This window comes from Aspergillus terreus, genomic scaffold (assembly GCF_000149615.1).
Source record: "Aspergillus terreus NIH2624 scaffold_7 genomic scaffold, whole genome shotgun sequence".
Lineage (NCBI taxonomy): Eukaryota > Fungi > Ascomycota > Eurotiomycetes > Eurotiales > Aspergillaceae > Aspergillus > Aspergillus terreus.
Genome location: NT_165930.1, coordinates 1,872,659 through 1,897,157, shown reverse-complemented (window position 1 = coordinate 1,897,157; position 24,499 = coordinate 1,872,659). Strand labels below are relative to the sequence as shown.

General features: G+C 50.0%; 8 protein-coding genes across 8 annotated transcripts; 4 read left to right on the top strand and 4 right to left on the bottom strand.

The window, feature by feature from the left end:
- Positions 1-515: 515 nt before the first annotated feature.
- Positions 516-986, bottom strand: ATEG_05625 (uncharacterized protein; the record flags this gene model as incomplete). Its single annotated transcript, XM_001214803.1, has 1 exon — positions 516-986. The coding sequence occupies one exon, from the start codon at positions 984-986 to the stop codon at positions 516-518; it is 471 nt and encodes a 156-aa protein (XP_001214803.1).
- A 1,442-nt stretch (positions 987-2,428) lies between these two features.
- ATEG_05624 (uncharacterized protein) lies at positions 2,429-6,008 on the top strand (the record flags this gene model as incomplete). The annotated part of the gene is made up of 8 exons (XM_001214802.1): positions 2,429-3,101; positions 3,260-3,464; positions 3,518-3,638; positions 3,696-4,280; positions 4,336-4,574; positions 4,633-4,857; positions 4,921-5,380; positions 5,550-6,008. The coding sequence occupies 8 exons, from the start codon at positions 2,429-2,431 to the stop codon at positions 6,006-6,008; spliced, it is 2,967 nt and encodes a 988-aa protein (XP_001214802.1).
- A 971-nt stretch (positions 6,009-6,979) lies between these two features.
- On the bottom strand, positions 6,980-9,628 carry ATEG_05623 (ubiquitin-specific protease UBP14; the record flags this gene model as incomplete). Its single annotated transcript, XM_001214801.1, has 8 exons — positions 6,980-7,124; positions 7,173-7,542; positions 7,574-7,981; positions 8,033-8,954; positions 9,012-9,200; positions 9,267-9,407; positions 9,461-9,528; positions 9,598-9,628. The coding sequence occupies 8 exons, from the start codon at positions 9,626-9,628 to the stop codon at positions 6,980-6,982; spliced, it is 2,274 nt and encodes a 757-aa protein (XP_001214801.1).
- Positions 9,629-10,129: 501 nt separating this feature from the next.
- ATEG_05622 (replication factor A subunit protein RFA1) lies at positions 10,130-12,163 on the top strand (the record flags this gene model as incomplete). Its single annotated transcript, XM_001214800.1, has 6 exons — positions 10,130-10,173; positions 10,228-10,379; positions 10,426-10,516; positions 10,568-11,105; positions 11,165-12,060; positions 12,118-12,163. 6 exons carry the CDS (start codon positions 10,130-10,132, stop codon positions 12,161-12,163), a joined length of 1,767 nt encoding a protein of 588 aa, XP_001214800.1.
- A 552-nt stretch (positions 12,164-12,715) lies between these two features.
- Positions 12,716-14,333, top strand: dbp3 (RNA-dependent ATPase DBP3; the record flags this gene model as incomplete). Its single annotated transcript, XM_001214799.1, has 3 exons — positions 12,716-13,968; positions 14,021-14,092; positions 14,177-14,333. 3 exons carry the CDS (start codon positions 12,716-12,718, stop codon positions 14,331-14,333), a joined length of 1,482 nt encoding a protein of 493 aa, XP_001214799.1.
- A 2,316-nt stretch (positions 14,334-16,649) lies between these two features.
- On the bottom strand, positions 16,650-17,480 carry ATEG_05620 (OST3/OST6 family protein; the record flags this gene model as incomplete). The annotated part of the gene is made up of 4 exons (XM_001214798.1): positions 16,650-16,831; positions 16,898-17,253; positions 17,306-17,403; positions 17,466-17,480. 4 exons carry the CDS (start codon positions 17,478-17,480, stop codon positions 16,650-16,652), a joined length of 651 nt encoding a protein of 216 aa, XP_001214798.1.
- A 718-nt stretch (positions 17,481-18,198) lies between these two features.
- On the top strand, positions 18,199-19,836 carry ATEG_05619 (uncharacterized protein; the record flags this gene model as incomplete). The annotated part of the gene is made up of 3 exons (XM_001214797.1): positions 18,199-18,240; positions 18,293-18,583; positions 18,637-19,836. 3 exons carry the CDS (start codon positions 18,199-18,201, stop codon positions 19,834-19,836), a joined length of 1,533 nt encoding a protein of 510 aa, XP_001214797.1.
- A 1,530-nt stretch (positions 19,837-21,366) lies between these two features.
- Positions 21,367-23,814, bottom strand: ATEG_05618 (putative autophagy ubiquitin-activating enzyme ApgG; the record flags this gene model as incomplete). The annotated part of the gene is made up of 7 exons (XM_001214796.1): positions 21,367-21,444; positions 21,507-21,764; positions 21,924-22,388; positions 22,446-22,590; positions 22,643-23,409; positions 23,464-23,506; positions 23,624-23,814. 7 exons carry the CDS (start codon positions 23,812-23,814, stop codon positions 21,367-21,369), a joined length of 1,947 nt encoding a protein of 648 aa, XP_001214796.1.
- Positions 23,815-24,499: the final 685 nt, after the last annotated feature.

Sequence of the window (24,499 nt, the reverse complement as noted above, 5' to 3'; positions counted from 1 at the left end):
AGGCTTCCCTGCGAGGAATATCACTTAACAAATCTGAAACCGACAAGACTATAAACATGGATTATCTGAAGAAACTCGACCGCAAAAGCCACCAACATTTTTGCTAGTCATTCTCGGAAATCTCTCATAGTCGAATGGTAGAAGAGAAACATATGCCCGACGCTGATGTCATTTGCTTAGCTGCTTGTCCCACAGATACCGTTCAGCACATCAAGCATTCGTTGAGTGCTGGTGATAGCATCCCGATGCCTCTTCCCACCGTCATTTTTGGTGACATATTTCTCCTCAAATCCACTCACAAATTTCCTCATCGCTTTCAGCCTATCTTCTGGAACTGTCGCCGATCCCCTGAACATACCCTCGAAATCAATTCCTCTGTATGACTCTTGGCTGTTGTATGCCATGGGAATCTGACTATATTTAATCTCAAGTTTGTACGGCTTGCTTGCCGCCTCTGCCTCGAACGCCGTAATCATTCCTGCAGATTGTTTTGCATTGCGTCCGTCTAGAGCAGACTATAGACACTGTCGCATCCTCTCCCATTCCGCCCCGCTGGCATCTTTGTCTCGGGCTCGGTTGATGTTCTTCTCCAGTGTGCTCATGACCTTGCTCAGCTTGGGTGTCTCACCCTTTGGCAGGTCTATCTGCAACAACGTCTTCGGATCGAGGACGGTGTTGTAGTCCGTTTGTCGTAGCTTCTCCACTGCATCTTCAACATCCGGAGTAATGTTGGTACCAATGCCCGTTGCCTTGTCATATGTGGAGGGATCGCGGAGGATGTACTTTATGAACTCATCGAAATAGCATCCTCCACCTGGACGAGTTCCAAGGCAGCCATGGCCTGTGTGGACACCATCGGGCCCGAAGCGGGTGAGCTCAGCGTGGTATGCGTAATAGAACAATACGGTTTGATAAGGACCGGCTAGGTTCGAGGCATTTGCTGAGGAGAGTATCCCATGTAGTAAAACAACGTAGAGATAATTCATCTCGAGAGATTAACAGATGGGCATGCAGAGTCCATGCAGACAAGAGGAAGAGCAAAAGAAAACGAGGTAGTCACACAACAGGTAGGAAGGGCATGAGAGAACAGAAGCGCTTATAGACCAACGGCCCGTGAGTACAAATTCCACTACAGATTGTCCACGGTCACCACAGCAAGTCTAGACGGCTCCAAATAATCGACAGCGCGTCAGAAGACACATAGAAACCGCTCAATCGAGCCCGCGCCACCTTGGGTTACATCCAGGTGCTTTTACTACATAGAAGCGAGCAGACTAGTTTTCATCCTTCATGTGCGATGCAAGCTCTAGGAGTAACTATCCGAGAACCTATTTCCCTCCGAAGGCCCCTGGAAGAGGCCTGAAACCACAGAGTAGTTAACGTGGCTTCGTCTCCAGGCATTTCAGGGTCCCGCCAGGGCCAATTGGCCACCAGGACGATCGAACTCGCGCGGCGAACTAGGTATATTCTCAGCGTTGCGTCTATGTCTCGAAGAGAGGTCATATACTAGAAAGAAATAGGAAAATGGACAGGCCTCGACCCCAACAAGGCTCGGATAGTAGATACCCTGCGCTAAGCTAGCGCCAGAAAGATTCTGGGAATGGAAAGAGGCAAATTTGCACTACTTTAGTTAGAATTGACTGTTTGTGCCGGTTCTCCGGACAGTGGCAAGGACTCCAATTCATCTATCTAGAAACCAGGTAGCAACCAAATCGACATCTATATTGACCCCTATTCTACCTAACTAACCAGAAGACTCAGGTCGGCTAAAAGACGAAAACACGGAGAACAAACTACCAGCACCGCGCTTCTGCCCATTTGTGTATGGCTGAAAGGCGAGATGTGGAGCCGTGCTAAGCTCCGTGACACTAGGTACCTAATCCGAAGTGGGTACCGCTAGTGGTAGGCTAGCCGACGAGAATTGATTTCCCTCGGCATAAATAGTTATGCACTATCAACAATAAGACCGCGCCATAACTGGTTTCTTTCCTTCTTCCCTTCTTCCCCTTTCTTCTTCTTTGGTACATTTAACACGTTCTGGACCGACAATAGCAGTCTGAGCCACCATATTACCGGTTTTAGCGCCAGTGGAAGAGGAACCAAGTGGACAGTTCGGTCGCGATGTAACTCTGCGTACCTCCGTCGAATATACGGAGTACTCCGTCGACGATGGCAGCGTTCTAAGCAAGATGAAAGAATGATACCTTACTCACATACCCAGCTAGCCTTGCCTCAGTCACAGGATGACCTTCGCCAAGCGAAGAGAAACTTCTTGTCGTGCGAAGGGCGGAGGATATAAATCCGACCGCTTGGAGTGGTGTTGAAAGGCCTGGACTGTGCATACTCATCCTTTGTTTTCTACATTGACTCGGTTTCTCACGACCTCATGGGTCCGGAGTATCCAAGGTCTCTCATTTGTGTTATCAAAATGCGCCGCGTTTTTGTTGCCGGATCTCTGCTCCTCCTTGCACGGCCGGCGTATGCGCTGGCCCCGTGGAAACCATGTCCTGTAACCTGCGAGAATGCATCTCCATCCGATTGGACATATTATCATGATTTACAGACTATGAACCGTTGTGGAGAGACCATGATCTTTGACCTTTCGCTGTACAATCCGGTAAACACGTCAGAGCCACTCTTTACGGTGCGGACGTGTACAGCGGTATCAGCACCCAACGCCGAGAACGCCAATCCAAGGTCTGATCTGGATATCACAGAAAGCCTAAACAGCGTCCGCTTGTCAACAAATGGTATCACAACGCGCCGTAACACCGACAACCTGATATCTGCATTGGAGAGCCTGGCGTCATATATCAAGGGAAGCAACCAGTCTGAAAAAACAATTCTGTTTTCCAAGAAAGCGGACGCAGTAGCTGGGGTCTATGCCGGTGCTCAAGTAGAGAGGACCAGCGCAGCAGAAGCCACACAGAACCTCATCGATTATCTCGATAATATCGATGCGGATTCTGTCCCGCAACGCATTTCTATACAGCTCTGCCCGGAGACCAATGCCACGAGCAGCCAAATTTTCGGCGTTTATGCTCACTTCGAGAACGACGTTTCCGCTGTTCAAACGGCGCTTCGACATGGATTGACATTAGGTGCGTGGTTGATGGGTCTGACGTCGGTCAACAATGGTCTAACAATGAGATTTCTATCGTGTCTGCTGTGCTGCATGAAAAAAGCGATGTTGCCAAACGGCACAGGCATCAGAAACGCAGCGCATTGTCTCCACGCGCTACGTGTAAATACGTCCAAGCTGCCAAGGGCGATGGATGTTGGTCCTTGGCTCAAAAAAGCGGTATCACACAGGCGACCCTCGAAAGGTACAACAAAGCGAATATCTGCACAACCGTGCAGGCAGGCGATCCAGTCTGCTGCTCTGCTGGGACACTGCCCGATTTCTCCGCACAGCCCAATGCAGATGGATCTTGCGCGACTTATACGATCAAAGCTGGCGACCTGTGAGACACTATCGCTAGCTCCCATCATATGACCGTGGACAAAATCAATCAAGTCAACAAGAACACATGGGTTGGACCGGGTGCTCGTTGCTGATGGTCGGCCAGACGATCTGTATAAGTACCGGACTACGTCCCTTCCCGCCGCCAATTTCCAATGCCGTTTGTGGCCCTCAGGTAAACAAACTCCTCGTTCATTCTTCGGTAGTCGTTGTTTTTGCTCATCCAGTATAGGTTCCCGGGACCACCAGACCAACGAATGGAACCTTATGGCAGGATTTGAATCTTTGCCCCCTCAATGCCTGCTGTGACGTCTGGGGCCAATGCGGGATCACCCCTGAGTCCTGCGTGTGGAATCTGGCAGACACAGGAAACCCCGGCACAGCCATGCCAGGAACAAATGGTTGCATATCCCACTGCTCAACAGCAATCACAAATAATGCCGCCAGTCCGCCTAGCTTTGTCAATATTGGCTACTTTGAGTCGTGGAATTTCGACCGTCCCTGCCTGAATATGGACATTTCGAAGATGGACAGTCAAGGCTACGACATTGTACATTTTGCCTTTGCTGGCATCACGAGTGATTATCAGGTCGATGTCGCAAAAGTGCAGGCTCAATTTGACGGACTCCTCAAGCTCAAGACAGTGAAACGAGTCGTATCGTTTGGTGGTTGGAGTTTTTCAACCGATTATGACACTTTCCCTATCTTTCGCGTTGGTGTTTCATCAGCAAACCGGGAAGCCTTTGCACAGTCTGTGGCCAAGTTTGCTATTGATCATAACCTGGATGTTTTAGACTTTGACTGGGAATATCCTGGGGTAAGTAATTCTTGGTGCTCAATGGAGATCCACACTAACGCGTATTTTGCAACAGGCTCCGGATATTCCTGGTATTCCAGCCGGTGACGCAGGAGATGGAGGTCGCTATCTAAGCTTTTTGAAGAGGGTTCGACAGCTCCTGCCATCAGAGAAAACATTATCGATTGCCGCCCCCGCGTCGTACTGGTACCTGAAAGGATTTCCCATCAAGAAAATATCCGATGTGGTGGACTACATCGTATATATGACCTATGATCTCCATGGGCAATGGGACTTTAACAATGCATGGGCGAAGTATGTGACTGAATCCCTACTAGAACAGTGAGAAGCTAACAATCTATCGCCCGCTTAGTCCTGGATGTCCTACCGGAAATTGCCTGCGAAGTCATGTGAATAAAACGGAGACGCAGTATGCTTTGGCCATGATCACAAGGGCCGGGGTTCCTGCAGCCAAAGTGATCCCTGGACTGGCTGCTTATGGCCGAAGCTTCCGCATGAATGAAGTGGGGTGCACCGGGCCCAATTGCACTTTCAGTGGGCCAGAATCTGGCGCAACCCCCGGTCCATGCACCAACACGTAAGGAGCTGCATCCGAGATCTCATTCGCCCTGTGCACTGATCAAGACTGACGCTGCTATAGCTCCGGCTATATCTCCAACTATGAGATTCAGCAGATCATCATTGCAGGAGATGAACCAGACTTATATGGAGTGACGGTTACACGCTACGAAGACAAAGGGGACATATTGGTTTACGATGGTGATCAGTGGGTGTCATACATGTCTGACGACACCATGGCGGCTCGGGTGGAGTGGTATTCCCAAGAGCACTTTGGCGGCCGAGTCGTTTGGGCGGCAGATCTCTACATGGATTATGGGAATAACGGAACAGGCCTACCATACGATGAGATTGACTCGAGTCCGATGTGCAATTTCAGCCTTTCGTTTGATAGCCTGGAGTCCCTTCAAGCTGCTGTATCGCAATATCCATACAATTGCAATGCCCTTTATGCAGTTGACACACTCTGGACCATGCTTGACAAGGCGTACGCCAACTATACCGACATCAACAACTGTTACAGTGATAAATTCGATGCGTACGTGCGGTACGTCAAAAGAGGTGATTCCCTTCGCAATTGACAAATTCATGCTCTCCGATGCTGATGGCAATGGCTTACAATGTAAGTGACAAGCTAATGCTTTGCTTCTCTAATCCCCTTTACTAAAGCGAATATTAGATTTTGACTGCGATTATGTGACGGACCCAGAGGTGCAAAAGATCAAGAAGCCTTGCGGGGAGTTCACTTGGGATGAGCTGCACTTGGGGTCGTACCACATGACCCTCACCCTCAGAGATGCCGAGGGGTTCAGCAAATCCATCCTTGATAAGGCCAGAATAGATCCTAGCTGGATCAGTCACGATGGCGAGTGGTATGACTTCCAGGGGTGTGTCACTGGCTCATGCCCGCCGAACGCCGGTAGTCGTACCTGGTTCAACTATCCCGCCGAAGCAGATAGCATTACAGTTCCTAACCCCAAGGACTTGGTGACTGCTGGCCTTAACAATATCATGGATACTCGGATCAAAATTGCTGCCACTTGGGCAGATATGGTGGTCGGATACTGGAACGGCAGCTACATCGATGTGGCCCAGGTACTGTCCGTTCCGGTCTTCATGCTCGAACAGGCAGTCGACGCCATGGCCCAGGTTAAGGATATCGGTAAATAGCAGGAGGAGATTGAGGAGCAGCGGAAGCGCGATCTCATTCTCTCTATTATCGGTGGTATACTCTTCGTCATCCCGTTTGTAGGGGAAGCAGGTGCTCTCGTGGCTGGAGCTACTACGCTAGCACGCGTGGCTGCAATTGCCGGGGAGACGGCCAACGCAGCCTTCTCTATATATACGATTGTTGAAGATCCCGATTCCGCTTTATTGTCGCTCATGGGAATGCTAGTGGGGGCTGGCGTTGTTACAGCTGCTTTTCGAGACGTGGCGTCTTTCACCAAGATGGCAAAGGTGAGGAAGTCGATGACAGCTGGGGAGGCCGCCCAATTTGGGGATCTCTTCAGAAAGAACGATGATCTGCTCCAGTCTATCATCTCTAAGTGCAGCATATAAAAGCTGGTCTTTGCATTGATATGGTTTTACTCTTTGTTGCTGGATGTACAGGCATCGATTATTCGCACATTACCTTCTACCTGCTCACCCCAATCTCTAGAGTCTACCGCAGTACTTATATCCAAATACCCAGTATTCTACTCAATCTTTTTTCAGACTCTTATTCTGCCTGTATTCTAGTATCCGTGAACATCCAAATATCCGTCAAAGATTCTGCGATAATCTGCTTGTTGAAACAAGCTTCTGTCAGTGCGTCAACAGCAAAAGCTAACAGCAAACCTGTACAATCTGGGCTCACTGGTAGTCTACCAGTGAGTCTTATGAACAACGAAGCTGCATCCAGAAACATTACACCTCAATCAGCAACAGCCCTTGGCGAGGCAATATTACAAAGTTCTACTGCTGCACCCGGCTCACAAACACTAAGCCTGACACTTATGGCCAGTAAAATCCAGTAAAATGTATTCACCATCTCATGTTTTTCGACTTCCAACTAATCAATGCCCTTTATTGCGCCTCTTCTCTCCTCACAGCATATTGCAGGACTGTGGTCGAAGAACCTCCACCTCTCCTGGCAACATCTAAACTCGAGAGAAAAAATACAGGTAGGCGAATTTTTTCATCTCCTGGATATCATCGACCCTCACAACTTTCTCATCATTGAACATCACCCATGACAAGCCCTCCTGTCCAGGGATCGCTTTTCGCACAAACGCAACATAGTGACTGTGTCGTGTTAGCCGAGGTTAAGCACCAGACCAAAAATTTACTTACCCAGCATGTACTGAGGCGCCCTTGTGGCATACAATTGACCGAAGCTGGTACCTAGCCGGCCTAGAGTCAAAGCCTTCTGATTTAGGATCACCCGCAGAGTCAGCAGCTGATTGTTGGTTGTCTGCAGCCTCTGTTATATCGGGGTGACTGAAGACCCAGTCGATAGCCCGGTTGACATCCCCATCTGTAGCGGCCAACGCCATTTGTGCACGGGTCACATCGATCCCCATTTCCCCTAGCATTGCAACCTTGGCAGGGTCTTGCTCTACCTTGAGCCCGGCGTTCTGCTTCGACTTTATCGGCTCATCGATATCTGCATCGTCCATGTGAGCGAAGAGCCAGTTCATTGCCCCTTCGGCATCGTTGTTTCCTGTCATAAATAGAGCCTTCTCGGCGCGTACCGCGGGAAAACCCATACTTTAGAAGTTGGTCCATGGAGGGTTGATGAGGGACAAAAGCGTCTACAGACGCATCATTTTCGGTTTCTGGGAGGAGTTCCTCACCCTCCTGCAGGCCAGAAGAAAGGTAGGGCGTGAAATCCAGTGGTTGATCGCTCACTTCCACAGGGATGTCGAGTTTTGTAGGCACCCAATTGATCAACTCGAAGCGCCGGGCGTTGACGACCAACTCCTGGGGCAACGTTTTGAACGAAGACCTTTTGGAGAAACCGTCTTTGCTGCCACATGCAGGACAACTGAGCTCAACTATTTCCTCAGCGGTAGATGCGCTCATGCAATCATGGAGTGTGACCGGACGGAACTGAACCGGTGCGTTTGGATCGTCGCTAGCTGGTAAGCGATGAGCGGGGACTGGAATCGAGACATTGTCTTGTCTGTCCTCTTTATAGCGAACTTTCTTACAGTGAAGACACTGAAGACGCTGTTCCATAATGAAATTGAAGCTGTCGACGGGGTTGGGTAAAATTTCAGGATGTTTCGACCGGTTGATCAGCTTGAATACGTGCGTTAGGAATTCGAATGCATCTTGTTGCCGCATAGTCGAAAACTCTTCGTGGCCACGACCGACGAGGTGTTTGAACATCGACGGCGCGATTCCTTTTTGATGCGGCGGCTCTGAAGAATGGGCCGACGAAGCGATATCCGAGTCAGTCCGAGAGTAACGGCCAGAAAGGAGACCATCGGCAAGTTTTTGCATCTGCGTTTCGAAGTCCTCCGCCGGAACTTGAGAGTAGGGAGGCTCTTCAACGATATGATAGTATCTCCGCTGAAACTCCGGTAGGTCAAAAATGCACTGCACAACGCTTGAGAGATAGCAACTATTTCCCAAGTTCGTCAACCCCGTAAAGCCTGGACCAAAGATGGGTATAAGTTCATGGCCGTCCTCTGTCTTCATGGAGAAGTCCCATTTCAGATTGTGTTCCACTTGCATCTCCATTAGGCTCTTCTCTGTTTTCTCTCGCCCCGCGAGATTGATACCCCAGTGGGCAAGATGGGCAGCCAGTTCAGGGTCGACCCTTTCTTCATTGCACTTGTAACAGTAGACATCCGCGGTGCCATCTGCAGTTATCGAGCCTAGCTTGACGGCAACGCCATGAGAGGACATGTCTGAATGCGCGAGGGCATGGGAGTTTCCGCCCATGCCGCCGAACTGGCTACGTCCGCAGCCGAGATTGCCGCACTCTAAACATAGCCACAGGTTTTCCTTGAGATCGCACATGGAACATTGGCTTAGATCTTTGTCTTCTTTGTTAGAACTGTGCTCCATGGCTATCTGCGGAAAGCGGAGTGATTTACCTCTCGATTCAGTCGGCTTGGGTTCATGCTGTTCCAGACATAGAGTATGTTCACAAGGAACAAACTCTTGTTCCCACGCCTTTACCTCTTCTCGCTTCGAGTATGTCATTGCTTTCATAACCCCTTCGACAACGGAACTAAGGTTTCCAATGGATGTATCGACATTGTCGTCCGCGCAAGCATAGCAACTGACGCGCGTGGCTGTGTCGTAGATGTCGTCCTCTGTTTCTGCAACAATCGCGAGCTTGGAGATCTTCTGTGGGGGCTCATCACGCTATCATGGCCTTTATTAGCCCTGATTATCTAGGACACGGATTCAATCGTCTGTGGACGAGCTCACCTGAACTTTCTTCCGGGATCTTTTGATATTGAGCACAAGAGGGTGACCAAAGCGCTTGAAATGGAGAGACGCATGGTCTCTGTCTCCGGTGCATCCGCCGTTGAAGCACGTGAGGCACACATTTAAGCCACCTTGATCGTCCTGCCTATCATTAGTTCTCGGGACTGCGCCTGGAGCGAAACAGGGATGCGTACGATGGAGTCGAAGCATTGCGTGCAGTCCTCCCGATACACCGCTTGCGAGTGTGACGGGGGCCGTAGATCTGTTCCAGGATGGTTGTTAACAGAAGAAGATGCAGAGGGGCATATAATGATTTCAGTCAAGAGCTAACCTTGAGAGGCGGCATGGATACAGGAAGCCATGTTGGAGGTAGGATGTGTGATGAACAGTCGAAAGCCTTGTTAGATCCTTAGGATAGTTTTGACGGAGCTCCTTCAAAGTGTACACTGGAGAGCTACTCTCCTACCGTGAGGTTGTGGAACTGAGAAGGCGGCGCAAGGCATCATCGTGAAAGTATCACTCGGAGAGGTGGGGCTCAAGCTCGCCGGAAGCAAGAGTGGCGGGGTACGTAGTAGTAGTAAGCCCCCATGCCTCAGGCACACCGCCCGGTGGATCCGCGGCCACTTAACGCGCCCTCGTCGCGTAAATAACCTGACCTCGCGTTCATCCATCATCCATGACTGTCTGGCTCTCTTCCCATACCCACATCCACCGTCTCAACGCCCTTTTTTTGCGCGTCCTGACTCTTGAAGAGTAACCAGAAAAATTCAAGTTTCAAGGTTGATAGCGATTTTGCACTGTCCTGAGTTAGTCGTTTAACCGACTTGCACGCGTTCCAGACGGTTACAATAAGACCGCCCACGATGGCATCAGACCCAGCTTCCCATATAACTGTCGGTGCCCTCAGGTAATTATACCCATCCAACTTTGATTCCGTGCTTACTATTGACCACATGTGTAGTGCCATCTTCGATGAGACAAAGCCACAAGTCCGCGAACCCATCGTCCAGTGTGTCCAGATCAAACCGTTGCCACCTCAACAGAACAACCAAGAGCGATACCGAGCTGTCTTCAGCGATATCTCGAACTATGTCCAGACTATGCTCGCCACACGTAAGTCACCCTCAATTGTCTTACCATTCGACCTAACATCCCTTAGAAGCCAACCCCTTTGTCACTAGCGGACTGCTTCGCAGGGGTTGTTTTGTCAAGCTCAAGTCATTCCAAGCCAATTCCGTTAAGGGAAAGAAGTATGTCATTCGAAAACGGGGCTTTTTATATGTTGGTTAACGCAAGGGTAGGATTCTCATCATTCTAGACCTTGAGGTGCTGCAAGAGCTTGGCGAAGCCGAGAAAATTGGCGAGCCTAAGCCTCTTGAGAGCAAGGCTGAAGACGAGGAGAAACCTCAGCCTACCACAATTTCTAGTAATGGATTCTACGGGTCAAAGACGCAGGGAGCGCAAGCCCAAACGACCAACAGGGCTCCAGCTCGGCCTCCTGTTGCCCCCGGGCACGCAACGATGTATCCGATTGAAGCTATTTCACCATACTGCCACAAATGGACCATCAAGGCGCGCTGCACTAGCAAGACAAATATCAAGACCTGGCAGAACACAAAATCTACAGGCAAGTTGTTTAGCGTCAATCTGTTGGATGACAGTGGCGAAATCCGAGCGACCGGGTTCAATGAACAGTGCGATGCGCTGTACGATCTGTTCCAAGAAGGAGGTGTCTATTATATTTCCACCCCTTGCCGTGTTCAGATTGCCAAAAAACAGTTCACGAATCTGAATAATGATTACGAGCTCACTTTTGAACGGGACACCGTTGTTGAAAAGGTAAGCGGGAATTGAACAAGCCTGCGTTCCCTTGCTCTCACTGACCGAAATCCGTCTAGGCCGAAGATCAGAGCGACGTCCCCCAGGTCCGTTTCAATTTTACAACAATAGGCGACCTTCAGTCTGTTGAGAAAGACACCACCATCGACGTTATTGGTGTCTTGAAGGAAGCGGGTGAATGTTCCCAAATTGTGTCCAAGACCACAAGCAAGCCTTACAACAAGCGTGAGCTTACCTTGGTGGACAATACTGGATTTTCTGTTCGCTTAACGATTTGGGGTGCAACGGCTATGGACTTTAATGTCTCCCCCGAAGCCGTTGTAGCTTTCAAAGGAGTTAAAGTCTCTGATTTTGGAGGCAGAAGCCTGAGTTTGCTAAGCTCTGGCTCCATGACAGTTGACCCGGACATTGAAGAGGCTCACCGACTCAAGGGCTGGTACGATGCGCAAGGCAGGGACGAAAACTTTACTTCCCATGCTTCCTTGTCGAGTGCAACCACGTCTACAATGAAAGCAGACAGCTTCAAGACCATTGGCCAGGTCAAGGAAGAGCAGCTGGGCATGTCCGAAGATGCTGCCTACTTCTCTCTGAAAGCCACTGTCATCTATATCAAACAGGAAAATGTGTACTATCCGGCCTGCCTATCAGAAGGCTGCAACAAAAAGGTGACGGAGCTCGACCCTGGACAATGGCACTGCGAACGCTGTGAAAAAACCTATCCTCATCCGGAGTATCGCTACATCATGCTCATCAACGTCAGCGATCATACCGGCCAGCTTTGGCTCAGCTGCTTTGACGAAGTGGGCAGACTGATGATGGGCACTTCCGCTAATGAACTGTCTGCATTGCGCGAGAACGATGAGAAGGCAGCGGGCGAGATCTTTCAGAATGCCAATTGCCGTACCTGGAACTTCAGGTGCCGTGCGAAAACTGACCACTTTGATGGACAACAACGGTGAGTCCCGCTCTCCATGGGAGATGCCAAAGACTGTGCTAACGTGGATGATCATAGGATCCGTTACCAAGTGTCATCGGCGAAACCGGGTAAACTATTCTGAAGAGGCATCACGGCTTGCGGATATGATCAATTCGTATAATCCTTTTTAGGAGACGGACACCTTGGCCACCAAGCTTGAGGCCCGGCTAAAGGCCTGCAACAAAGTTCTTTCGGCCACTCAAATCTTATGCTCTGGTCTGGCTAGTGATGGACTCCCACCCGTACATTGCGATTTTTGCATCACCCAGCACAACTGTGAAAAGTTGCAATATGGTACTCTTTGTGATAATAGTTCATATGTTTTGCAGGAAGTGTTATGGTGTCTGTGCCTGTTTGTGTGTGGGTACCTCTATGTGGATGGTTTTAGATGAATCGACGATTCCAGTTCTAATAATGAAAGCAATCCAGGCTGCTAGTATATATTGAACTTAGGCCGTAAGTAGTTAGCTAGGTCCGGGGTATATGCTAGACCGTGGGCGGTGTGGTCAGCGGAGTTCGCCTCTCTGGCAGAATTTAAAAAATTTGTCGGGCAAAAAAAAAAGTTCAAAAGCCAAAAGAAAAAGCACCCCCAGTTTGCGTCCACATCTTTCAGTCAATACACCGAGACAACAAAATGACAAAACGCGACTATCAAAATGACACCACTGCCGAAAGCAGGCCTACAAAGAAGTCCAAAGGAGAGAAGAAGGTGAAAGAGACGAAAGAGAAAAAAGAGAAGAAAGTCAAGTCCTACGTTCAGAACCCTTCGCTTGACACCCTTCCTCAGGCTGAGATCGACGAATTCCTTGCGAGTAATTCCATCAAGATCACAGATACATTGCCTGATGCCACTCCTCTTCGTCCGATTATCTCCTTCTCTCATCTCCCGGAATGCAACAGCAATCTATATGAGCAGCTGAACTCATTCAAATCGCCAACGTCTATCCAGTCAGCGACATGGCCTCTGTTATTTGGCGGCCGTGATGTTATTGGAATCGCGGAGACTGGTAGCGGAAAGACCCTTGCGTTCGGTTTGCCATGCCTCAAGAAGATCGAGGACTCGAAGAAAAAGAAATCGAAGCCCTATCAGCCCATGGCGGTGATCATCTCCCCAACTAGGGAGCTTGCGATGCAGATTCATGACCAGCTCCAGAAATTCGCTGGGCCCGTGGGTGCCAAAGTCGCATGTATATTTGGTGGAGTGAGGAAGGACGAACAGCGCGAAGTTCTGAAGACAGCGAACATCGTGGTCGCAACCCCTGGTCGGTTGAAAGACTTGCAAAACGACGGCTCGGTCGATCTGGGCAAGGTCCGGTACCTTGTTCTCGACGAAGCCGATCGCATGCTGGACAAGGGATTCGAGCAAGATATCAAGGACATCATCCAGCCTATGCCTGTGTCGAAGCGCCAGACTGTCATGTTCACCGCAACTTGGCCTCCTGTCGTCAGAGAACTTGCGTCTACATTCATGTCTTCGCCCGTGACAGTGACCATCGGCGGGGACCCGTCTGCGGACCCGCGCGCAAACACCCGAATCAAGCAAGTCGTTGAAGTGGTCAAGCCTCATGAGAAAGAGGGTAGACTCGTGCAGCTGCTGAAGCAACACCAACGTGGTGCCGAGAAGGTCCTCGCTTTCTGCTTGTACAAGAAGGAAGCGACGCGCATCGAACGGTTCCTCCAATCGAGGGGATTCAAAGTTGCTGGCATCCATGGTGATCTTAGCCAGCAAGAGAGATTCCGGAGCTTGGATGCCTTCAAAACTGGCGCTGCTACGGTTCTTGTTGCCACGGATGTGGCAGCTCGTGGGCTGGACATACCCGCAGTCAAACTTGTCATTAATGTTACATTCCCCCTTACTGTGGAGGACTATGTGCATCGCATTGGCCGGTAAGTGAATCTTACCCTTTGCATAGCACAGAAAATGGCTAATACTTTCTAGAACTGGCCGTGCTGGAGCCGAAGGACATGCGATCACTCTGTTTACTGAAACAGACAAGGCTCAATCTGGAGCGTAAGTACCTTGCAGGAGGGCTCTGATACGTCCCGTGCTTTCTATTTCCTCTAATGTACAGGCGGAGACTAACTGAATAAATAGTCTGATCAACGTGTTGAAGGCTGCTGGCCAGGAAGTCCCAGAGGAGCTTCTCAAGTTTGGTGGAACTGTCAAGAAGAAGCAACATGATGCATATGGAGCATTTTTCAAAGATGTCGATACGACCAAGGCGGCCACGAAGATCGTTTTCGATGATTGATAGATACGGTCACTCCGACTTCTTTCGCAACAATTTCCCTTTCAAAGCTTTGCGGATTATGGTGTACTGTTTCATGAGACGTTTTCTTTCAAAGTATAACCTGTTTGGACATAGATTAGACTTTGGCTTTTAAGGACAGGATCTGACTTACAAAGTGAGACCATAAATAGCACTTATTGCAACGTCTTTCAAAAACTTTCGAAAGCTGGTATCCGAAAATCCCGTCCTAGCCAACATGGCGGACGTTATTGTTCCCGCAATGTAGACGGGAGGGCTGAGACTGAAGTCGGCCAACTTCACCGTAGTCCCATGGCCAATGAAGTACGATTTGATGAAGGCATAGCTCCATGCTGTACGGACTGCCATGTTGACTATGTTGGCGTAGACAAGTCCACGCGCACCAAGCTGGCCAACTTGCAAAAATAGGAAGGCCGCTAGAGCAAAGCATCCAGAGAAAGCGCCCATCCACCCTGCCTGTCTGCGAAGGTCTGACGGGCTCGCCACGGACGAAACAAACGCCTCTGAGATGCCATTGAATGCCAAGAACGGGATATAGTAGCAGTAAACTGAGAGTAGACCGTCGACTTCGGCTGATGCCCACCGGTCACCGCCCAATATATGGAACACTTGGGGCACGAGATAGGGACCGAGAGGGACCACCAAGACAGACAGCATTGCGTAAGCCCACAGGATGTCAGCCAGATGTGCTTTTGCTGCAGTAAGATTTCCGATCATTTGTCTTCCGGATCGCGCCGAGTTGAGTAGTGATGCGAACATAGTGCGGCTGCTCTCCTCGATAGGCTGAAAGAGAATGCGGGCAACCAGGCCACCGTAGTTGGATGCGAGGGCGTAGGTGCCTTGATCTTCCAAGGTTGTCAATGCTGCCAATATCATTGCATCGCCTTGTGTGAGCAAATGCTTCACTATCGATTGGAAGAAGACATTCGTGGATATCGAGATCAGTGGCCTAGGGAACATATTGAACAGGAAGGTCGTCGTTTCACTGCTGCATTGTTACCACACAGATAGATCCTAGTCCGTAGCATGGACTTACCTGGAAGGGATCCTGGTCAGAAGTAAAGAAAATTGCCGACTGCTCGTTACCCTACTTGTGACCATATAGTAGCCTCCGAAGAGTGTGAGGGAGTGGCAAAGATAGCCCAGTGCAAACGGGAGGACACCAATACTGTATCCGCTCCATGACGCCCAAAAAAATAGAGTACACACGGCCAGGCTTTTCATCAGAGCTGCGCTCATTTCCACAGCTGCTCTATCTTTATATAGCATATACTGTTGCACTACAGCAAACGAAGGTTCAGTAAAAAGCTCGAGTAGCGCCGAAAGGGTGGTCACCGCCACACTAAGGTGATAGAAAGAAGCCTGAGAGACCTCGTCTGGGGCCAATTGGACGTAAAATGCAGCAAAAGCCACGGATAATGGTATTCCAATGCCGATACTCAGATAAGACATATTCACCACAGATTGAGACGCTCTGCGCTGGGCTTCCGTATCTTCAGCCGACGTCTTACATGGTTCAGACGAGACTCTGACTGAATTGCCAGTAGGCTTGGAGGCGGTAATCAGGGGCTGTCGCTGAATAGCCGTCCTAATGCTCTCCCTGGAGAAGTAGAGGATTGAGATGAAGTATAGCTCGAGCTGGGCTGAGATCCCCAAAGTTGCTGGTGACAGGCTCCGCAGGATCAACTGATTTGCGATAAAGGTGAAAAGTCGCGAGGATAATTGAATAATGATCAAAAAAGATGTACCAGATGCCGACGATGCCAGTATTCGGTCGACATCTTCGCGCTGTTGCGACATGATTTGCCGTTGCGTGCGGGACAATTTTGGGGCTGGTCTCCTCGCGAATGCGATACCATTGGACAAGTTGATGGAATGGTATCTGAAGACCCGGTTTTCCTCTAATCTGCCATGGACACAGCGAGCTTGGGAGAGCGCAGAGAGATTGGCGAGATTGGTTGTGAGTGACGGATTCTCCAAGACCTACATCGGCGCATCGGCGTGTACTCCGTACTAACTATCTGTTTTTGGTAAGGTGGCCAGTACTCAACATGTGACGTAATCACCGCCGACCGATTCGGCAGGTTCCTGTTCCTATCTTATCGCCCATCTCGGGCACCAACAGAGCTTATGACATTGTATGAGTACGCTATTGTGGTCTACCTAGTAGATGCGAACGTACACGGCAGTCGATCGACTATGTACCGGAAATTTGACTTCGCTGCTAAGAGCATAGGGACTGGGTTTCAAAAATACATCATATGCACGTGTGCATACAAATCATCATAGAGGGCCATCTTAAAACGGAGGCAGGAAGAAAGGATATCCGCCATTCTTTGCCTTGAATACACTGAGCAAGAAGCTGTACATACCCAGCAGTACAGCGCTCCAGATGATCACAGCCACCTGCTGTGCTTTGCTGTCGGCGATACGAGGGACCTTCATGGCCAAAGCAATAACTGCAAATGACAGAACAGCATCTTAAAAGCCACGAGTATTAGCTGCATGAAGACATGGTACTAAAACAAAACAGATTTTCCACTTACAGATTGCAGCAACAATTTGTGTCTCCATGCCGAATTGGTTCTGGAACCCGCCGGCAAAGTAGCTGATACCCCCCTTGCCATCCCCAGCCACGTAAGGCACTTTGCGGATATGGTTGAACATGTGGCCACTCGTGAACAGCAGGATGGCAATCAAGCTACACGCAGCCCACAGGTTTCGATTCCGGATAATGGGAAGGACGTATGGCGAGAGGACCGTGAACAAGGTGATCGCACCCAAGAGGATCGTTACGGCGGAGATCAGACGCATGTAGTTGACTGGGCGCACAAGCGCTGGCTTAGGGCCTTCGGGAAGATGACGGTTGATCCATGCATAGACCTGGTCGGCGGAGATCGGGCTGTTGATGTGAGCAGAGCGGTCTCCTATGCCGGGTACATGAGTATACCTACCCACTAAAGTCAAATCTCAAGGGTGCATCGTCCACTCGAGCATGCGGGCCAACGGTTGGCGGAAATACGAGGAGCACAGGGGCGGTTTGAAGCATCAGCTATCCGACGGGCATTAGTTAGCACGAACGACAACTAGGTGCCTTGTATCGGGAGCTTGTACCTTTTGGAACGTCATTTTGCCATCGCTGAAATCGAGCGTAGCAAACAACATTTTCATATCATCGGGCTTTGAGCCTTTGTTCCAGCTGCGCGAAATCAACTCCCACTCAGGCTGGAATTCACGGCACAAGATGCATCCAAAGCGGGAGTCCGTGGCTGTCAAGAGGACGGAAACATAGTAGTCTCGCGGCTTTGCCGTAACATCTTCATAGGATGAGTCGTCCAGGGCGATCGGAGTCGTACTAGAGAGCGAATGGTATTTCTCAAACTTGTCGGGAGTCGAAGCTGCGCCAATCACGCCGGATATCCAGCAGAGAAAGGCAGCGAGCACAATAAACCATCTCATGTTTGCGCACCAATTGGGTGACCACCCGGTAAGAATTGGGCTGTTCGAGACACACAACAAGGATGCAGCAGGCAGTGGGGTGGCGGAGGTCAATGGTGATCAGAATGAAGGAGAAGTATACGCCATGTGCAAGGCGTGTCCTTGAGCTTACTGTAGGTATGGGTAGCGGGCGCCGGGACCGACTTAGGTGTCCACTACTCTGACTACCACCGCGGAACGCTGGTGGCTTTAGTTTTTCCTTTCCGAGTCCCGCTTCCCCGACCTTACTACGATCGGCTGTTATTATTGTTTACCATCTGGAATGTCGCGCAAATCCCTGGCCAACACGCCATCTATACGTTAGACTCATTCTCATAACAGCATTTCTTTCCTCGCGATCTCCGACATGATGGAGACATCCCTTCTTGAGCCACAAGGCGCAGTGGAAGATGTATGTACGCCGTCCCATTTCCCCGAAGCCACCGCGACTGACTGTTCCCCAGTATGAATTAGCACTGAGAACCGCCCTTTTGGAGAAAGAGTACCAGGCAACTCTAGGACATACAGCACAACTCCTCGATGCCGAAAAGTCTCGCGTAACCAAGGTGGAACAATTGCTTCTACAGTTTGAGAATGAAACCCTCCGGTACCAACTAGATCGGGCCGATCGGGAGCTTGCGAATATGATGAAGGAGGAGTATAAGTCTCGCAGCATACTTGACGGTGCTCGTCAGGAGCTCAATGAGCTTCGGAATCAACAGCGCTTCGCTTCGCAAGAGATAGAACGTCTTCGCGTATGTACTCCAGAGCTTAGATTTAAACCCACTAGCCTAACGCGCTCCGATAGAACGAGCTTGCAACGATTAACAACACCACCGCTGGCTCAAAAGAGCTCCTAGCGGAGATCAGCCGACTCTCAAAAGACCTAGCGGATTCACGGGCGGAAATTGAACGACTCGCAAGTCAATGCACCTCAACCAATACCACCATTGCCGAGAAACAGGCCCTCGAACGCCAATTGAATACGTTGGAGGTACAGCGAGAGGATGAAAAGCGGGCGCACGAGCGTAGCTTGGCCAAACTCTCAAAGCAAGGCGAGGAACTATATGCTCTGCGTTCGAGTCTTGAAGAAGCACGTCGACAACTCGTAAAGGAGGTGGAGGCACGAAAAAGCCAGGAGCGCGTATCTCACCAGCAGAGTCAGAAAGCATATGCACAACGCTTGGCGTCGGAGGACGGTTCTGAAACGTTGAATAAGAAACCACGCCAAGTCCACGAGCAATCCCAAGCAACGCAGAGTGCTCACTACCGCCAACCTGAAAACAGAAATGAAGCCGGCAACACCGTACGGTCACGCATTACTGCAATCGAACAATCCAACAGCCGCTTGAACCCCGAACTTACCATCGCAACTCCTGGGGCTGTCCGTGTTCAAAGCAAGAAACCGAAAGTATCCGCGCTGCCCGGGGACAAGTCTTCCTTTTCTATCACGCCATTTTTGAATCGGACAACTGGGCTCCGAGATTCTCTGAGTTCAGATAATGAGAGCGATGAGCTCCACTCGAGCACACCGATTATGAATACTACCAAGGCACCCGGAAAGACGAAAAAGAACGAGATTCAAGTACAAGATCGCGATGGCTCAGTCTCGGAGCGCCCTTCTACCGAAAGCAAACAGCACCTTGAGCAAACCTCTTCAGAAGTCAAGGTGGCGAAAGAAGGCCAACGCAAACCGGCAGATGTTCCGAAGATTGACGACCGCTCAGATGGCTCTAGCATTCTATCTACCCATCTGACTCTCGCGCAAGCCAAGACGCGGAAACGTAAATTAGGAGCTCAGCGTGATAGGAGTATATTTGATGATGACGACGACGAGGAGGACGACGACTTTAAGGGGATGAGGAAACAGGGCCGTAAACTGGCTGGCCCAGGACGCAATGTGGGAGTCCAATCTTCTGCTATGAAGGCCGGTCCCTTGTCACTTGGACGTGGATTCGGTGGGTTTTCGGAATTCTCTCCATTGAAGAAAGACAGGAAACGGTTGTAGAGTCTGGGTCGAATGCACATAAGGATGTCACTCTGGATACTCAATCTATGCGCCTGTAATTTGCAGGCTGGACCTAACAAACTTCCAAATTGCTAGCGTGACCTCTTAATTGCCATCTGTATGACCAACGCCGTTAGATGTTCGCATTTCAATACCTGATATTATTATTCGTCTAACAACTGCCGAATTCGCGTCCAAGCTCCGGCGCCAAGACGATCTTCCCCCAGCGCAGCTCTCGTCCGCAACAGCTTAAGCTACCCTCTCCCGCCACACAAGTCGCCATTGCCGGCAGCATGTTGAGCCCACATCGAGCTTTATCAGGCTGGGGATGCTGGCTAGGGGCTACACCGTCCCAGGGTCTTCGGATTTGGGGTCCGTTGACCTTTCAGAGGCACTCTTCCTCCAAAAGATGGCAGGCCCGTCAGTTGAAGGATCGGTTCACCAAGGAAGCAGCAGTGCAAGGACTGAAAAGTCGCGCTGCGTTCAAGCTTCTCCAGGTACGAGTGCATCCGGAAATCTGGAGCTCGCAAGGCATCAACTAACTTGCTATATGTCCGCAGATTGATACAAAGTTTCGTATCTTTGAGAGCGGGCAGACCGTTGTCGACCTAGTAATTTGACCCACACTGGAGACCTCCAGATCAACAGTTTGCTGACAATGAGTAGGGATATGCTCCTGGATCGTGGTCGCAGGTAAGCCACTGCCGAGTTACATCCTGTTCTCCGCTAATCGTCCGAGGTGGCTATCACACGCACCAAGCCCAATGGACGGGTGTTGGGCGTAGACATTATTCCCGCGCAACCACCCAAAGGCGTGTCCACTATACAAGGAAACTTCCTCGACCCCGAAATCCAAGCCTACGTTCGGGAATTCGTCCGGGATCACAACAGAGGCAGAGCGCGCCCATCGAACGAGTACAATGGCGATGAACTCGACACCCCGGCATTGAAAACGGATACGGCCCCTCCTAACATACCGACGGACGTCAAAGAGGGGGAACATGGAAATGCGAATGAAAGGACAGTTGATGTGGTCCTTAGCGATATGTCCGCCCCCTGGTACCAAACCACTGGATTTTGGAAGAGAAGTCTAAGTGATCCATACAACAGGATGATGAACACCAGTGGTGTAAGCTTTCGAGATCACGCGGGAAGCATGGTGGGTAATACAATTCACAATTGGCCTCCTCATGCGCTGACCGAAACAGGACCTTTGCCGTGCGGCTCTCCAATTCAGTTTTGAGGTGTTGAAGGATGGAGGTCATTTCGTCTGCAAGTTCTACCAGGGAGCCGAAGACAAAGCTCTAGAGAAGCAACTGAAGGCATTATTCAAAAAAGTACACCGGCTCAAACCGGAGTCGTCTCGCAACGTAAGTCCTACATACACCCAGAGTATCTATTGCCTTGCACCTGAACTTGAAATCGACAGGAATCTAAAGAATCGTTCTTTATCGGTCTTGGACGGAAGGAGAACGCCAAGAAAGACGAAGTCCTTGATCATTCGTAATGTCAGCACAAATTGCGCGTGACTTAGACGATCTCTGCTTCCTCATCCGACGGCTCATCCCATTCAATCTCAGCTGCCGCTGCTTCAGCTGTCCTTTGAACCTGTACGGGGTATAAGCATCCGCCCACAGAGAGCCAGATAAGAGAGAAGGAAAACGCCATACCTCCTTGAGGCCACTCAGCTCTTCGACATATCCTACTTCATTCAACGCTTTCTGAACGAAGTCCCAGCCGTCCTTCTCATACGCTTCAAGAATGCTCGTTGAGCAGGCGCTGCAGCATTTATAACTCTTACCCACTACCGATATGTTTTCAAAGGTCGGAAGGAATCCTCTGATCTGGTGTGGTACAAGTCCCAGTGGATGGTCTCCTCGGTCATCGTAACGTGACTCTGGAGCTGGAGCTGCAGCACCCTGAGGATGCTGAAGGATGGATACGAACAGCTCGACTAGTAAGGCGGAGGCTATGGCAGATACACCAGGCCGGGTGACCGTGCATTGTTGATCGAGAGTCTGATCTTTGACGGACTTTGTGATGCGTTGTCAGGTCGTGAAAACAAGGTCTCTCTCATGGCTACTCACATTCATAGGTGCAATGACATCGTTGCAAAAGTAGCAACCTAACGCTGCTGCGTCGTCCGCATTCTTCACTCCATGGCGCATAACAACGAAAGAGTCGAATCCTAGAGCTGCATTCATAACAATCTTGCCACTGGCCTTCCCCATAAGGGTCGGCAGCCAACGCGATTCTCGCGTGTCCATTAGGAGGAAAATGGCATCGTGGTCATCAATCAACTTCTTCAGAGTTTCGAACTCTGATCGCGTCTTCTCAACGTCCACAACGGGGTGGCCAGCCATCGGTACGGCAAGCACATGTCCAGTTGAATCGACACCCGGGTAAATTTCGGACAAGGCCTCTGCAGCTCGATATGCTTTTTTAACGCCCCCTTCCAAGCAATCCTTGAAATCGAAAAGGGGTTGCCTGACCGGATTTGAGAAGGATACAGACCCGTTGTCTACAAATGTGATTTTAGTGACGCCCCAGCCCTAAACGAATGATGGTCATTATCGCATTCGAGACATATTGGTCGATGAGTTACATACCATCAGATTCCTGGCGACATAACTCCCAAGAGTGCCTGCTCCGAGGAGAAGACACTTAGTTCTCTTGATGTGTTCAAGGTCCAGATTGGGGCTAATTCGCCATTTCATGAGTTTGAGGTTCAAATCGACAGACTGATCTGCCAATCTGATCGGTGTTAGAAACCACAGTTAAAAATTTGCTCATAGAGCCACTATACCTCTTAGGGTCCAAATATTCCGTAAGATCAATCAATCTGCCTGTCAGCTTTCCCGCAGGGTTGCGTTCCCATCCCGTCACCTTTGGCATAGCTTCTGCAGAGCTCCCTGCCGCTGTAGCATTCGAATCACGCTGCGGGGCTTTCGATTCTAGAACCATCACAGCACTATGCGGTTGGTCACGCTTCGAATGAATGTCGCGATATCTCAAAATCTGCACCTTGTTCTGTTTCCAGCGATATTTCACAAGGGCCAACAGGTTCCGCAGCATCCAGCCAGGTGCACTGGGGTAGTTTGAAGGATCCACAAAGCATACGAAGCTGTCTTCAAAGCTAGCGTCTTCGAAGAAGCCTTCCTCAAAGCTGGAGAGAGGAGCGACCTTCCAAGAAATGTTGCCTTGTGCTTGGGATCCTTCTGCGCCCTCGCCACCCGCCTGGCCATGAGTCCTAGATTGTGAACCGCCCCTTGGGCATTTCCGAGCGAGGAAAAATCCACGTTGGCGTGCATCTACACTGTAACTCCACGTCTGGACGGCCTCCACAAGGGTTGAGCTCTCCTCTGATGACAAAGTCCTCGTGGGCGCGTCTCCATCCGCGGATTTGTCGGATGCAGCACTCAGTGGACTCCATGACGGGTCTGAGTGGAGAGCTGGGAACGCGAACCAGTAGTGGAACTTGTACCTTTTCAGGTCTGCATACGATAGAACGATAAAGGATGACAGGAGGGATGGACACGAGAAGATAGTGCCGTCGTTTATAGCATCCCAGATCTGATATGCATACGGTTATCACTCCGTCGCAAAGGGATAGAGAGCTGGACTGACTGTTTGACCGGCTTGTTGGAGCATATGAGTCTTGTCCATATTTCTGTACTCCTCAATCGTATTAACGTTCTTGATCATTCCTTCGGCTCGATAATACCCTGCGGGGACTCTACTGAAGGTAAACAAAATGTACCCGGTATCGCAAGGCTCCAGAACCTACTCATCGCTGGTCAAGGCGTTCCCATGTATCTGCATGCGGCATGAAGCGTTAGGAGGATCTGAAAGACGGATCTCATAGAGACCCAGTAATTTGCGCGCCGCATCGTCGAGTTTGTCATGGTTTATTTTCAGAGAGGCTAGAGCCGTGTAGAATGGCAACTCGATGTCGGAGGCAAACGGTGTGTACTGCATGGTTACTGTTCCTTGTCCTGAACGCGCCACTGTGGACAGATTGGGACCATGCTCTGGATGAGAAGACTTAAGGCGTGGATGTCTAGAAGTGAAGGATGGAGAATAGCGAGAAATGGGCGCGTCTACTACTATCAGAGATATGCGGTAATCGAGTCGCGGGGCGAAGTCACAAGCTCCGTCCAGCTGAGCATCATCTCCCGCTAAGGCCCCGGGAGGTACTTACAGGTACCTCAAGTACCATCTGTGTACTGTATATTACCTCGGCTGTTACCGTATTAATACATGTTGTTGAAGAATGATATCATTCTATTCTTTCTCAATGTTTACACCTACAAAAGGCTGTGCCTGATCAAGAGAGGCGTATGTTGTCTATAGGTTGCTTACTTCCCATGCCATAACTAACTGTATTCTTAGTCCAAGACGCAGACTCTCAATAATAGTTAGATACCAGGTACTTAGGCGGTACCTGTAGTGGTAGTATTGTTACTGCACATGTACGTACTGCTGTTTGGTTCCACGCAGAAAAAATCTCGCGTCTACGATCCTTAGGTACCTATCTATCTACAAATCCTTTCTGCTCTGAAAGCTCATACACCTAGTTCCAACTACCGAAACATCCGAACGATATTCTGTTCAGAAGACCGTTATCTCCCAGATCAGGAAAATGCTGATTGGATTGTGTGGA